Consider the following 15,116-nt stretch of genomic DNA (forward strand, 5'->3'; position numbering starts at 1 on the left):
GAACAATAGCAGGCACGCTCCTGGCACCACAGCCACCCTGCTGCACAATTTAGACCCTTTTTTCCCAAGCAGAGCAGGAGGGCACTGTGGCTTCCACACTGCACGCCGGGGGCTCTGCTTTGTTTCTAACACAGCAAAACCAACATTCCTCACCATCTCCTGCTTAGATGCGGCTCAACAGTTTTTGCTGGAACTTTTTTTTTTTTTTTTAAATTCACCCTGAGGTAAAAACTCATGATGAAATGGAAAAATTCAGCTCAAACGAATGTAAAAAAGTGTCAAAATTACAAGCGAATGGGAAGAGAATTGAACTAAGGGGTGCTGGACAACTCTAACTCGACACAGCACCAGCAGCACCACCTCTAAGGCATATTTGGACTCGCTACGTAATCAGCCACGATTCCACAAACAGGAACTCTGTAAACCACTCCACACATTATTTTCCGAAACCCCAGCCCTGCACTGCATCCATCTTTCCACCCACATGGATCCAATTACAGCATCGGCACCCAAACTCTCTGGGACAACCAGAAAGAAGTGGGTTAGCCAAGGCTTTGCTCCGTTCTGACAGGCACCACAAACCCATTTAGTTCTTAGCAGGCTGCTCCAAATGGCATTATTGCAGGCTGTTGCCCTAATATTTATTTGTCCTCTTCAGTATGCACCATTATCCCACTTGTAGTTTCCTAGAGAGCAAAGCTGGTTACCTGGTGCAGAGCTCACCCCTTGGATATAGCCTGCTTAGCAGGAGAAGGAGCTCTGTCATATAAAGACCTCATAACTGTACACAAAAAAAGCACGGAGGCACTGTGCACTGCAATGAAACCAAACTGCCTAACTTCCTGGAAGACTCATAAACCTGCACATAAAGGCATTTTCAAAGATACCACCACTCTTTGTACAGCCTGGATTACTTTTCCACGCCAGATGCACGTTTAACAGAGACACAGAACTACTGCAGCTTCTTAAAACACTCTTTTAGGACCGCGGCAGTTTGTAAGCTATTTCCCTCAGCACGTGCCTGTTATGTTTCCAGCAGCCCCCGTTAAGAACCACTGCTCAGCAGCAGTTTGTGCAGCACAGCACAGACATGGGGCACTAAGTAGTACTCCTAGGACAGTGCTTACAGCATGCAGGGGGAGCACAAGGATGGTTGGGCTCCAGAGGTGCCACCACCCTGCTGCATTGATTGACATCCCTTCCTGTGCGTGCTGTAAAAGGGATGGGATGGCATAGCGACCTGTAACAAGCACAGAAACCCCCTGTGTACCACCAAACAGTTATCTTTCCACCAGCTCAACACCGTTCTGCATTCCATCCGTTTGTTTAAAGAGAAAAGCTGCACGAATGCTTCCACTGAACAAAGACTCATAGAATTATTCAGGCTGGAAAACATCTCTAAGCCCATCAAGTCCAGCCACCAACCCAACAGGAATAATTCAAGTGACTTTTCTGGACAACAGCTGCCTGACTTCTCACCGTACTTCACCCCGTGCTCTGTGCACCTTTTGAGACAACACCAAGAGAAAAGCTTGTTATTTCAAGGTGTGTTTTCAACAGCTGGAACATGCACTCCTCTGTGCTCTCCTATGCTATCATCCAAGCAGGTGACTATAATAAAAACAGCCATCAGAGATGTCAGTATGGACATTCACAGTCCTATAAACCTGGTATTTTGTGAAATCCCATCTCTTTGCGTTTTTCAAGGTAGCTTTTACAATGCTGCTTACAGCACACAGTTATGATCTGTTGCTTACAAATACAAGTGTCTTACAACATGAATCCCACCCCTAAAATCAAATCACAACACAGCTGGCAAATGACAAAGTATACTTTAAATAGTTATGTCTTCTGCATGTTTACAGATTAAGAAAGAATATCTTCTGACCAAGAAAGAAGAAGGAAGTTCATATATCAGAGGAAAATAATCTAAACTTCAATCACATCTAAAGCTCTGTTAGCAGGTTTGTCATACAGCCCTTTTGAATTTCTTGTACACTCAGCAACTCGATCTGATAGTAAACATCAAACCAGGAAGGCAGCTTTTGAACATCCAGGCTCAGCTGACACAACTCTTTTAAGTCGAGTTCAAAGTAAATTCTGAAGATGAGATACTGTACTACACCTGAGTGTTTATGACATTCAAAAGGAGAAATATGCAACTCCAAGCTGCAGCACACTTTGGATACCCCTTCCCGGCTCCTCACCTCTTTCTGCTTTGCTTCCAGCCCTCCAAAATCGACGGGGCTTCATATCCTGCCCAGGGATACAGTGCTGCTCACCTGTGAACCCCATTTGGGATGGGTTAATTAAACAAAGAGGCAGGGTTGCCTCTCCACCTTTATGTATGACATGATTAAACGAAGAGCTGATTTTCTCTTCCTGCCAGCTGTTCTCTGAGCTTAGCATTCAGCTCCCCATCAATGCTGCTGCTTTGTGGGCAATACTCAGGCTGTTCGTGGGGCTCTGTGTGCACAGGAGGGCATGAGGCTCACTCTGATCTAAAGATAAACAACTCATGACAAGTGGAGAGCAACAGCTCTGGCATCTGGAGCAAGCAATACGTAACACAAATACCCATCCCAAACCCACCTTGTCCCAATGCTCAGCATTTTACCCTCCCTGGAAGCTGCACAAACCCCAGACACTTTGCTGAAACAGATGCAGTACAGCTCCCACGTGAGCTCTGTGCTTTCATCCAATAGCGAAACCTATTTCACTTGGTTGGCATTCAAGTAATACAGCAACTTGTTACCCTGCAGGTCGCTGTTCATCTTAAGAGCAGATAAAAACTGGAGCTCTTTAAGAGATGTGACTTACGATGTTTTTCCTAAAATAATACTCTGCTCAGCTTTTGCCATTGATGATAAAACTTCCACGACTTTCAGTTTGCATAAGAGAAGTACTAGAATGTACACCTGAAAGTCAGAGGTTGTTTGCCATCACTTGACTTCCATCAAAAGTAATTTCACGTGAGCTAGAATAGGAAAAGATTAGCTACAGACTTCTGCTGGAAAATGGAATAAACAGAAGGTAAGAGTCAGCTGTCCCACTGTAACGCACAATTAACAAAGAACAATTTACAGCAGATCTGTCTTATCACACACCAACAAAACAAAAGCCATTCTAACAATCTGTTCCAAAGCGTATGAAATATCACAGAATGGCTTGGGTTGGAAGGGACCACAAGGTTCATCAAGTTTCAACTCCAATATACTTCAAGAACGATCTGTGAATTTCCATCCATTTTCAGCAGATACTCATTGCTGTGAGCCATGGTCAACTCCCATATCCACCAAGCAGCGGCTGTGAGACAACCAAATCTCTGCCTTGCCAAAGCCTTAAGGCGAGTGGTGGCTGTAAAGGACCGACCTTTACCCAAACTCCCCAAGGGCAGCAGGGCAGGGCTCATGCCAGTGGTGTGGGACATGACAGTGGGTAATTAAACAGTCTGTGAACACGACTGTGGGGAGGAATGAGTGGAACCAGTATGTCCCTTGCCAATACTTGGACACCAAAACCATGTAGTTTGTGCCAACACAGAAGATGGGAGATCTAGCCACGGACCTGCATCTCAGCTTCTCAGTGCTGTATAAAACAAGGACAAGTGAGGTAATTCTACTTTAACAGTCTGTCATCTTTCACAGAAATGCTGGAATATCCTCTTACCTTCACAAATTCTGTCCAGTCGCTGCCGCTTGACTTTGTGTTTATCTACAAGTGCCATTCTTGATGGTAGTTTCCAACTTCCTGATTCAAAAAGCAAAGCAGTCCCCCGGGAACTCAGGAAAACTCACAGGAGTCGGCATGCATACCGCCAGTATCGATCCTGTGGATAGGAGAGGAGCTGGTAAATAGGATTTCCAACCCACCCAGCTCAGCAGGCTTTCTGCAGCCAAGGCTGTGGGTTTAGCACTTCCAGCCCTGCGTCCCTCCACATCCTACACCGCCAACCGAGCGTGCAGCCCCTTTATCTTCCCTGGGATCAGAAAACCCAGCGTTGTACAAGAGAATTGCCAAAGCGCTGCCTGGCCTTCCGAGTTTTAGTTCTGCCTTAAAAATCTATTCCTAGCAGACAAAATCCATTAAGCTATTTTGTAGGCTCACAGACACTGAAAGATTATTAGAGAGTACATAAAAAAGGGAAAGCAGCTTCTGCTCTGCCAGTACTTTTACACACACAGACATACACACAGCCTGGCCCAGCAGAAATCATCAATGGCCCTTGACTTCCAGCTAGACCTTAATGCATGTTCCAGCTGCCACCATGGCCCGACCTGCATAGTTTCTACTGAGCACACATTTAAATGCAATGAAATAACACAATCCATACATGCTGACATGTGCAAGAAATGTCCCACAAAGGGACAATGGCTGCAGGGTCTTCTGCATTGTGATAACACGGAGGAAGAACCTGAACTTCTTAGCTCAAGTGGGTCACTCTGGTTTCTGCAGGTTCCCAGTGCTTGCAGCTGGGCTCAGGCTGAGGTCCTGAAGGTGCAGCACAGTTATTTGCCCCAGCAACCGCATTGCAAGGCTCAGGGCTGAGCCTTTCACAGAATACCTACAGTTGTGTCAATGAATGAAGGCACCGGGTGAAGAGACTTCATGCTGACAGCTGAATTCCAGCAGCCCAACGCGGCACACGCTGATCTTTTACCAACTCACATTATACAGCCAGCAACCCAATGGTGAGCCATCCTCTCGGATGTTTTAAGAAGACAGGTTCCCAGACATGAGCTGCAAGCCCTCCAGGGATGCATCCTGCCTCCAGCCCCACCCTTTTCAGTCCATATCATGTTGCCAAAAGAGCAGAACTAGTGGAAACAAAGGCCTTACCAGGACAGAAGGGGAAAGGGAAGACGGGCACGAGGAGTGAGAAATCCTGTCCTGAGCGGCCATCTGCACCCAGCTGCAAGCTCTGGCCGCTCTGCATGCAGCTAAGTCAAGGGGTGTCCTCATTGGAAACACTGGCTCCTGCTTCCTGCTCCACAGAGCACAACCAGCAGCACCCAACTCATCCTTCAGCACAGTCACACAGTCCCCTTGGTGGGTTCATCCCTCTGCAGCAGCTCCTGGACTGTGCAAGAGAAAGCCTCCGGGTTAACAAACCCATGGGCTGGGCTGTGTACACCAGGGTGAGGGCTCTAACAAAGCCACTGCAGAGCGAGATGACAATTTCATGGAGATTATTGTTATTATTATAAATGGTTATCAATTATGCATCACGTTGATAGTTAATTTATAAAAGGAAAACGGTTGTGTTGGTACAACTGAATTCTGACTCAGGGAAGATGGGCAATTTCCTGGTAGTTAATGGCCAATTTCCCAGCAGCACAACTGCAGCGTAATCTCTGAGATTTATAGCAATAATTAATTGATTTTTTTATTTTTTTTTTTAAACATAGGGATGCTAAAGAGCACGGTTCCCACTTCCATTAATAATTAATGCCATACTTTAAAAGAAGCAGAAAACTTCCATTCCGGAGGCAGAAGCTTGCAACAGCCAAAACATTTTGTACAACAGGAATGATGCTGTCAGCGTGGCTAACACAAGGGCAGCACGTCCACGGCCAGTGTTAGATGGAGACATGTGGCTTCCCAGGTCTATTAAATCCCAGCTCACCTTTGGGGAGAAACAACGGGTTACAGAACGGTCTCTTCAGAAGAAAAGTTACTGTTTTGTTCTGAAAATGCTCAGAAGGATCACTGTGCTGTTCTGTGACTCTTTTTCCCCCAAACAAAATCAATATGCAAAGGGTATGCAGTTTTGACAGAGCGCATTTCCTAATGGACAAACGCTTCCAGTGAAGTTTTCTTCCAGCCATCTCAACTCACTGTGTTGCTCCCCCAAAGAAAACTTCCTACAAATGAACTGTTAACAATTACAGAGGTTGCTGCTCCTATTAGCAGAATCCATTGCAGCTTAACAAGTGAATGAGCTCCCTCCTAAGGACTCTAACTGCTCCATCCTTACATGACAGGTGCCCATGATACCACCAGCAAGAAAAGCACAGCTCCAAAGCCTTACTGAAACTGTGTAGGCGCTCACAGGCAGGTTATGGCAGGGCTGGATGAAAGGAAGCAAAGCGAGGGGGTGCTCCCCAGCCTTCCTATGGAGCTGCAAAAAAGAGCTCTTCCATTTGCAGCAGTCAGGATGCAATTAGCTGTGCTCCCGACTTCAATCTCCTCTCGGCCATTTCTCCATCCAACCCAACTGGGAACCGAGCGCGGGGCTAAATGTCCTCCGAAATAAAACAAACACAATCAGGCAAGGCAGGACAGAAATCACGGCCAGCAATTAAAAGACAAGAAAACCTCATTGTATAAGGGAATGCAAGAGAGAGAGGCACGCACAGAAAAACTGTACTTCATCTTTAGCGAGATTAGGAAACAAGTGAAGTGATTTACATACAGTAATTGCATGTCCGTGTTAGCCTCCAACAGTGTCTTTCAAAATGTAAATTTTCCTGAAACCCCTCGGACACGATGATAGCCAGCAGTTAGTTAGTTATTTAAAGAAGCCATGTGCTTAAATGCAATGTTTTAGGAAAAAATATTCATCCTGATGTTAACGCATTTAGATAGCTTCTTAATACCGCCTGTCAAATACCACAGTCCATGAGCCAGAAAATGAGAGAAGAGCTGCACCACGGCTTATTTTTCCTGCTTTCGATGGGAAACGAAAAGAAAGAAAATGTGATTTTCCAAAATAAAATGCTCTGTTGGACAGAAATACTAGAGAACCTCTCACAGGAAGCACCCCTCCCAAGGGGTCCTCCTGGGTGCTCTTCAACATCTTTAACAACACAGAGTGGGATCAAGTGCACCCTCTGCATGTTGGCTGATGGCACCGAGCTGTGCAGCTGACACAACAGAAGGAAGGGATGGCATCCACAGGGACCTGACAGGCTCAGCAAGTGGCCCATGTCAATCCAGTGAGGTTCAACAAGGCCAAGTGGAAGGTGATACACTCAGGTAGGGGCAATCCCAGATATATGGAATTGGAGGGGCTTCAAGGTCCCTTCCAACCTAAGCTGTACTATGATTCCAAACAGTCAGTAACACTGAAATGAGCCACAGTGAGCTCTCCCTGCCACCTTTACATTAAGGTCCACTGTCCCAAAGCTGGATCTCACTCACGCCAAGGTTTCAGCGCAGGAGCAGCTCTCAGGGCTGTGAAATGCCCAAGCTTCCATCCGAGGCCGTGACTGCAGGGGGGCTGTGCCTCAGGCTTCAGATGTCAGCAAGGCAGCTTGGCTCAGTGCAAAAAAGGAAATGTGGAGGAAAGAAAGGAGACACACAGAGATAATGGCAGGGGTGGGGAAACAGACAAAGCAGGCGGCACAATGCAGGAGGGACACTTTGAGTCATCCTTCCTCCCCGCTCCAGCAGCACATCCTTGAGGGGGGTGCCCAGCTCTGAGAGTCACAGGGAGGAGGGGGATGACAGGAAAGAGACACCGGCCACTCAATCCCTGCCCAGATCCTCCTTTTGGATGCTTTCTTTGGAAAAGCAACAGCAAAACAACCCGTGCAGCTCAGAGTGTCAAGGTACCGTTAAGCACAGCAGCTCAGCAGGAACCAAAAATGGATTAAACATTTATACGGGTGATGAGAAAAGAACATAGATTTTCATTAGGAAGGATAAAAAATAGGTTATCATAATTATTATTATTTAATGCCTAGGGATGTCACCCTATGCACTTGGGAAGAGGAATCACACAGTGTCTGTGTGGCCGACGCTTGGCCTTCTGCTCCATCAAACCCCCTGGTCATCGCATGGGAAACAGGACATCAGGAACAAAGATTCTTCCCAGTTTGTGGGAAAACAATCTCTGCTGTGAAGCCTTCGGCACCCTCAGAACAGCCAGGGCAGGTCTCTTGCTGCAAAACCATTGCTAATTAGCTTGAGTGCCTTTATTAGTTATTAGTATGATTCTGCTGCCACAAAGTGTTCAGCAATGTTTTGCATTAAGACCTCTCCATGGGAATGCCTGCATGCCTCCGTGGGTGGCAAGAAGCAGTTTCTGTCTAGGTGCCTTGCTTGGTTAGTGCCCAGAAACCTAAAGACCGAAGTCTTGTCCTCCTCTGACTGCTTGCTGCCTTTTTCCCCAAAAAAGCAATGCAGCAGGTCAGGTGTGCTCCGCAATGAGCCGACACTCCCACGTTAGCACCTGCAGATGGAGAAATAAAGAGCTCTTCTGCTTTTCACCATACAGAGAGGAGAATATCACGCCGTAGGAGTGCTGAAGAACTGGTAACAATTTTGAGAAACTCACTATTATATGAGTGAACAAAATGTACCATAACGGCATATGAGCCTGCACATCTGCTGCTAAATTAAACACGCTGCATAAAGATGGAGACAACATCTTAAAACATTATGCAACAAGATACAGACTGGGTTAAAGTAATAAGGCTTCAAAGATGACACAGAGGGCCTGGCCCTGCACTGCTCTGAGCCCTGAAGGCATGGGGAGGACCCCCGTTCTGTGCCACCAAAGCTACTTGTTGTCTCAGTAAGAGAATTACAATTATACATGCATATGTAAAAGAAGAACATTTTTGTAGCATTTTGTGTCCATCTTAATGATACGTAAACCATGAGTCAGGTTGGCACTTAGATCTGGGCTTTTTTTTTTTTACAGTTTCTTGAAGAATTACAGTGCAGGTTACAAACTGCATTCCAGATTGGGCTCCTGCAGCCAGGATGTCACTGCAAAGACCTGATGAAAGGACAATACCCAAATTGCTACAGTATGAAAAGGAAGGCAGTGAGACCCTTGGATTTTTGTTTCTATTTTTCACTTTTTTTTCTTAATTTTACTCTTCAGCATCAGTGATGGAGTCTTGACTTTGAGGGAGTAAATCTCCCAGCATATGCAGCAGTGCTAGCTGGCAGGCAGGAACAGCCCTCTGCAGCTCCTCTCCTCTTGCTCTGCAACCAGGAGACACCAGAACTGCTCTCCTCTCACTCCTGCAGCTGCAGCACAAACACACAGCCCTGCTGTAAGGACAGCTGTCACCTCTCCTGTGCCATCAGAAAGCAGGTCGATGCTCTGCCCATCCTGCCCTGACAGCTCACAGGGACCTGGTGCTGGGCAAAGCAATAAGCAGGAGCTGAACCTAAATTATCCACTTAGCTTCGAGAGGGCCTAATCCATCTGCTAATTAATCACGGGCCTCCTTCAGCCTCTCTTATCTTGTTTTTCTAAGTGTCTGCCACCGATAACACACGCTCTGATACTACAGCACAGAGTGGCAAACAGTGGCCTGAGAAACTACCTTCAACTTTTCCAGTTAAAAAGAGAAAAAAGATACAGAAATAATCTGAAAGTCTCCAAAGGTCCCTGCCATGCTGCAGAACAAAACCTCACTCCGTGTCCTGCCTTCCTTCTCAGATTGTTTGTACCTCATCAACCAAATGATGAAGAGACAGAAGCCTTCATCTGTTTTACATCTCCATAACCAGCAGTTATTCAGTACCGCACCAAAATCAGCACAGCCAGACTGGAAGTCCCTAGCAAAATGCCTGTTTCCCCATCGCCGGGTGAGTTATGTGGTAATTTGGCCGTTAGAGGGCATTTCATACTGCGGAGTGAAGCACGGGGCTTGGGAACAGCACTGCTAACCCCCATCTGGAGCTGCTGGAGAACCGCTTCTGTCTGCTCTCATTTAGTAATTGCCACTTTTCAACCTTTCCATATGCTGTATATAGATGAGCAAGCAAGAGCAAGGACAAGAGGAAAAGAAGAAGAAATAGCTATGATAAAAAGTCCTGGCTATACAAACACTTTGGTGTGCAGCTATTGTTGCCTCCAAGGTTTGGTTTTGTTCAGTTCGCTTCATTCCCCTCCCTAATTCCGACACAGCAAACCCCATCCTTTTTGCTCTCACACACAGCAGTTTACATTTTCTGATGTTCTAAGAATGATTAACAGATAAAAATTGCAGGCTGTGTCTCAGCACGGCTATCCAGCTCTGGAGCTGGAGCGGAGGGCTCTTCCCTCTGCACAGCTGAACAAAGGCAAACACAACTTCCCCGCTGCCAAGAGGCAGGGCAAGGCCACTTACCTTCTGATGCCTTCTTCTAGATCCCACTGTGCTCCTAAATGTGAGCTTTTTAAGCCGTTTTCAGCTTCTGCTGGCAAGGAAACCACACGAAGCCACCCACTTCCCCACTCTGGTGTTTTTCCTCCCTCCATCTAAATACAAATCAAATTAGGAAAGAGACAGATATCTCAGCATCCATCTCCAAACACACGTATGTTTGTAATCAGGGTGGCCAAACTTCCTGAGCATGAGCTGCATACCAAAATCTTCATGTGGCCAAGAGCCACATCCTTCCAGCCTCCATGCCTCTCCCGCACACACGCACCCCCCGTGGAGCTCCCTGATTCCCCATCACCACGCTGTGCTGCCAGCCCTCCAAGCCCAGAGCACTCTTTGCTCCCTGGACAGAAGCAAGCAGGACTGGGAGGGTGGTGGCTGTGCATTTCGGGGTTCCAGAGCACCCAGCCTCAGTGTGGAGAGCTTCATTAAATATCTGAATCAATCATGATGGCTGGAAAAGACCTATTGGATCGCCAACCCCAACCCCAGCCCACCTCACCATGCCCACTGCCCAGGTCCCTCGGTGCCACCTCCCCACAGCTCTGGAACACCTCAGGGACATTAACCCCCCGGTCCCTATGCCAATGCCTCACCACTCTTTTGGAGGATATTTTTCCCAGTATCCAACCTGAACCTCCTCCAGTGCAACTTAAGGCCACCATCCTACTGGAAGTACACACTCCCAATATGCTAACAAGTTAAAAGCTCAAAGCAGTGATGGCAGCAATGGCAAGACAACCAAAAGGAGCCAAAGGTCTTCCAAAAAGAGTTCTGTCTTACTCCTAAATGAAAGAAATAATAAAAGAGGCAATGAGATGAGTGCATCCTTGAAGACAAAGATGTGAGACACGGTGGGAGCAAAGTGCTCCTGTCCCTGCCCACAGGGCACACCTTGCTGCCTGAGTTCTAAGCTGCTGCACCATTGGGTTGATGTCAGACCCAAACACGACAGCACCCTGCACTCCTGGCAGCACAGCCAATTTCCAGACTTAAGGATTCACAACTAAAGCGCCTTAAAGTCTGCAATACTGTCCTTTACTCACAACTTCTCAATTCTCTCATAGTCCAGACAGTTCTTTCACACTCTACACGAAATAAGCATTGATACAGGATGCCTTCCTTGGGTCCATCTCTTGGAAATGTCATTCCCCAATCATCCCCAACTGCTCATTTGGGATGTGGCTCAGCAGGAGAGCCAAGGATGATGCCCTGCAGGCACAGCACAGGCCAGCAGACCCTACCAGCACCCAGCTGCCCAGCATGGAACAAACACCCAGTGTTCCTCAGTGCATCTCAAGCTCTTTTCCAACACCGCGTACCCTCAGAGCTCTGCCTGGTCTGGGAGCAGCAGGAGGAGCAGCAACTCTCTGCTGTCTCCAGGAGATTTTCAGAGCTGTAATTTGCTCTTATCTGAATGCTTATATTTACAAGTCTTACATAAAAAGTCCTCATCTGCATTGACTTATTTAGCAACATGAAACAAAATAGCCCGAAGCTACTCGTGTTGCTTAACATACTCTTTTTTTTTTTATGTAGATGATGCTCTGTAAAGAAATATTCAAAGGGGAAAACTGTGTTTTGTTTGCAACACTTACTACTATCAGCGAAGAAAATGTGCTCTAACGAGTCTCTGAAGGGGGAAACACATGTAATACCTTCAGCAGCTTGGCTAATTCATCTTTGGCGGCTTGACTGCTAGAGGAATCTCAAACAAAATCTCCGAATGGAAATGTGGAAAACCCTGTTTGTTGTGATGCGAGATCTGCTGCCGCTACACAACCGCTTTCCACCTAAGAAAGTCCTGTGTGTGTTCTCAGGTACGCAGTTGTTGTACTCTACAGAAAAAGAAGAGTTCAAGAGTTCAAGGCCACGTCTCCATTCAGGCATGCTCCCACAATGCGAGCCGGCCCTCCTTCCTGCGCTGGAGGCACTGCTCACCGCCCGCGCACAAAAGGGCCTCGGCTGGGGAAGTGATGGGCAGCAGTGGGAGCTGCCAGTGGTATGCAGAGCCCAGCGGTGGGGATGAGGTGGGGATGGCTTCGGGAGAAGAAAGGGTTCGGACCACCCAGCCATCCTCCCCTTCCTTGCACCTCACCTCTGCTGCTCCCGCAGCATCGCTCAGGCGGTTTAATTTCCAGAGGGGTGAAAGGAGAGGGAAGAAGGGAGCGAAGCGAGCGGAGAGAGGTTTAGATAACAGCCATAAATAAAATGAAATAATTCTCCCGCCACTAACCTTTAGCAGTAAGTCTGAGCATCCTCTGCCACCACCACACGTTTGCATAATCTACGCATCTTTCTTAGGAGCCAGTTTGCTGTATCGCAGCTATTTTGGGACTTAACAACACTTGGGTTATTGACCTAAATCTGCACAGCCTCATCTGGAGCCGTAACGGCCCATTGTGTGCCAGGGCCTGCTCAGGACTCCTTAATGCACAGATTATTGATGCAATGAACTGTGACAGCTCCCATGGAGCTGTTATGGTTTATTGTGGCAACACCTACTCAGGGTCCCTTTAATGCTCAGATCGGTGACACAATGGGCAGACACGGCCGCTGCTCGGGGACGCAGCGCTCTGCAGATCGCTGACTCCAGGGACCGCGGTGCCGCAGCCTCCTGTGTCCGTGCAGAGAGCAAAGAACACGTGGCAGCCCCACGTCCCTGTCCTGGGGGTGGGACATGGGGTGACACAGCCACTGACCCAGCTGGCTCCGAAGGGGGATGTCTGCAGAAGGCAAGTTGCTACCGAAAAGAAGGATTTGTAATGAACGCCCCGGTGGGACCAAACTTTTAGGAAGAACAGCCACAGGCTTGCATTGCAGATCAAGGCTGAAATCCTGTATGAGGAATCCATGGAAATTAGCCATAAGAAAAAACAGGGTCTAATTTTCAGGGGGGGAAAAAAAAAAAGGGAAAGGAAAACATTTTATGTTCCAAGAGAATGAAAAGAGAGCGAGCACGATAGGGAAGTGCACAAATATCTACACTTCTCCCTTCCTTTCCTCTTGAAGAACGAAAATATCTTAAGAGGCTGAAAGCTAAGCATGGTTTAAAGGAATTCCCTTGTGCAGGGAGACCTCGGGCTGAGAAAAGAAAAATTAAAACATTAACACTACCCAAGTGTTCGCAGCCTCACCGAACGGCAGCGGGCGGCTCAAAGAGCTGCAGCTGGCTTTCCACTATTGCACGCATCTTCCCCGCTATTCACCACCAGCTTTTTTTAACATCGGTGACACTTCACATTCAAAACCGCTGTTAAAAATAGGCTGTTGGCCCTCCTGCTTTAACCCTCTGAATGCACTCTTCCTTTCCCTCCCACGCCGTGCTTGCCAGGTCTGCATCCCCACTGTGGGTGATGCAGGGGAGTGGGGATCCCACTGCTGCCCCCAGGCCCGGCCCAGCCCCAGAGCATCCCTCTCTCATTGCTCCCCAGAGCTGGCAGCAGGCTTTACCCACAGCAACGAAGGCGCCAGGTCTGCTGTGCACCTCCATCTCCCTTCCCACCTGCAATTACAGACGATGTGAGTCTAAGGCGTGAAAAAACACCACCCAACACGAATGTTTTCTCTTCCCACAATCGGCAGCTGAACCGGGAGAGGAGAGAAATTCTTTTGTTATCCTGAAAATACTCAAATGCTGAACCTTCACTCAGGAAACAGACCTGGGGAACAGCTGCTGCTGCCGCTGCAAGGAGCCCTGCACGAGAGAGACTCAAAAATCAATATCCTTCACCCAACTTATCAAATTTACCGAGGACATTTATACAGTATAATTAAATAGAGAAGAGATACAAATACAGAACAGTATTTGCACGGCACTGCATAGCAATTGCATTATCTCTGGAGCAGAGGACACTTTGACAAAACAGGAGGGAAAGCACCATACATCAATCCAGGGAGCAGCAAGGAGCACGGGGGAGGTCTCCGCTCCCATCGCTCACAGAGAATCTTTAACATGTAAGTAGAAACAGCCACAAACAGACACCAGACGTACACCTAAGGCGTCTCTGCAGGTCCTGCTCAGTCAGCCAGAACGATGCCATCGGAATTACGTCGGCGATGAACGTGGTCCAAAACACGTGGGTGCCTCTCAGGCACACACAGGGGCTCCAACACGGGTTGGGGCGCTCCCTCCTCGCTGGCGTGGAAGCCAAGCAGACACTATTGTGTTGCCTTCCAGCCTATAAACGAACCAAATAAAATCGATTTTGCTCAGTAATCCACTCGCTAAGTTGGTGATGTTTTCCACCATCAGCAGCCATCTCCGCCGGCTCGTGAGATAAAATCTTCTGTGCAAGGTTAAACCTGGGAAAAGCTGACTGCCAGCACAGGGCAAACTAAAACACTGCAGAAAAGGCAAACTAGATTACCTGGCTATTTGTTCAACAATTCTTCTCACAAGGGTTGTATTACAAGCGTGCTTTATGAATCCTCCTCGCTTTCAGGCAGAGCCAAAGGAGTTGGCTCCTCTTTTACTACAGCCCATCCAGGCAGCACACTGCTGTAGATGGGACATCTCTCTTGCCATGCTGACCACAAAATGTAGACCAGTCCAGTGCTAGACGCAAGCTTGAGTCTGAATGCTGGTGAATGAAAGGCTTTACAAAAGGTACCCGACTACAGACTTTGCCTTCCTCTACTTCAGACTCAAAAGTTTGATCTTCATGACCGCCTACAACAATTAGGCATAGCCTAATGATACTGACTGACAAACATTAATATACAAGGCAGGCAGGATTCCCACCATTCAGAGATGCAATCCTTTTACCCACCCTGCTCAGGAAGCCCCCAGCAGATAACCTGCCAGATAGGTTGAGTTGGGGCTGACAGGGCTCCCTGCCCTGCATGCTGTTCCCCACACCAATGGATACCATGAGCAGAAGGGAAAGCTCAGCCATCCCTTCTATAGCATATCTCTCACAAAGGGCAAATGCCAGGTTAAAGGCTTTTTGCTTGCTTCTGTTGTCTTAATTTGCTAACGTGAATCATGCTCAACTCTATTTT

At 47.5% G+C, this 15,116-nt stretch overlaps 1 protein-coding gene across 3 annotated transcripts in view; it reads right to left on the reverse strand.

The window, feature by feature from the left end:
- The window catches only part of CTBP2 (C-terminal binding protein 2), a 110,708-nt gene that overhangs the window by 45,620 nt on the left and 49,972 nt on the right, over positions 1–15,116 (reverse strand). For 2 of the 3 annotated variants that reach the window (XM_048946389.1, XM_048946390.1), the window contains exon 2: positions 3,670–3,829. In XM_048946389.1, coding sequence (XP_048802346.1) covers positions 3,670–3,727 — 58 coding nt within the window. In that variant the 5' untranslated portion in view covers positions 3,728–3,829. Of the gene's footprint in view, positions 1–2,207; positions 2,273–3,669; positions 3,830–15,116 lie in introns of those variants that run through there. The other variant, XM_048946388.1, reaches the window with a different exon arrangement.

This window comes from Lagopus muta, chromosome 5 (genome assembly GCF_023343835.1).
Source record: "Lagopus muta isolate bLagMut1 chromosome 5, bLagMut1 primary, whole genome shotgun sequence".
Lineage (NCBI taxonomy): Eukaryota > Metazoa > Chordata > Aves > Galliformes > Phasianidae > Lagopus > Lagopus muta.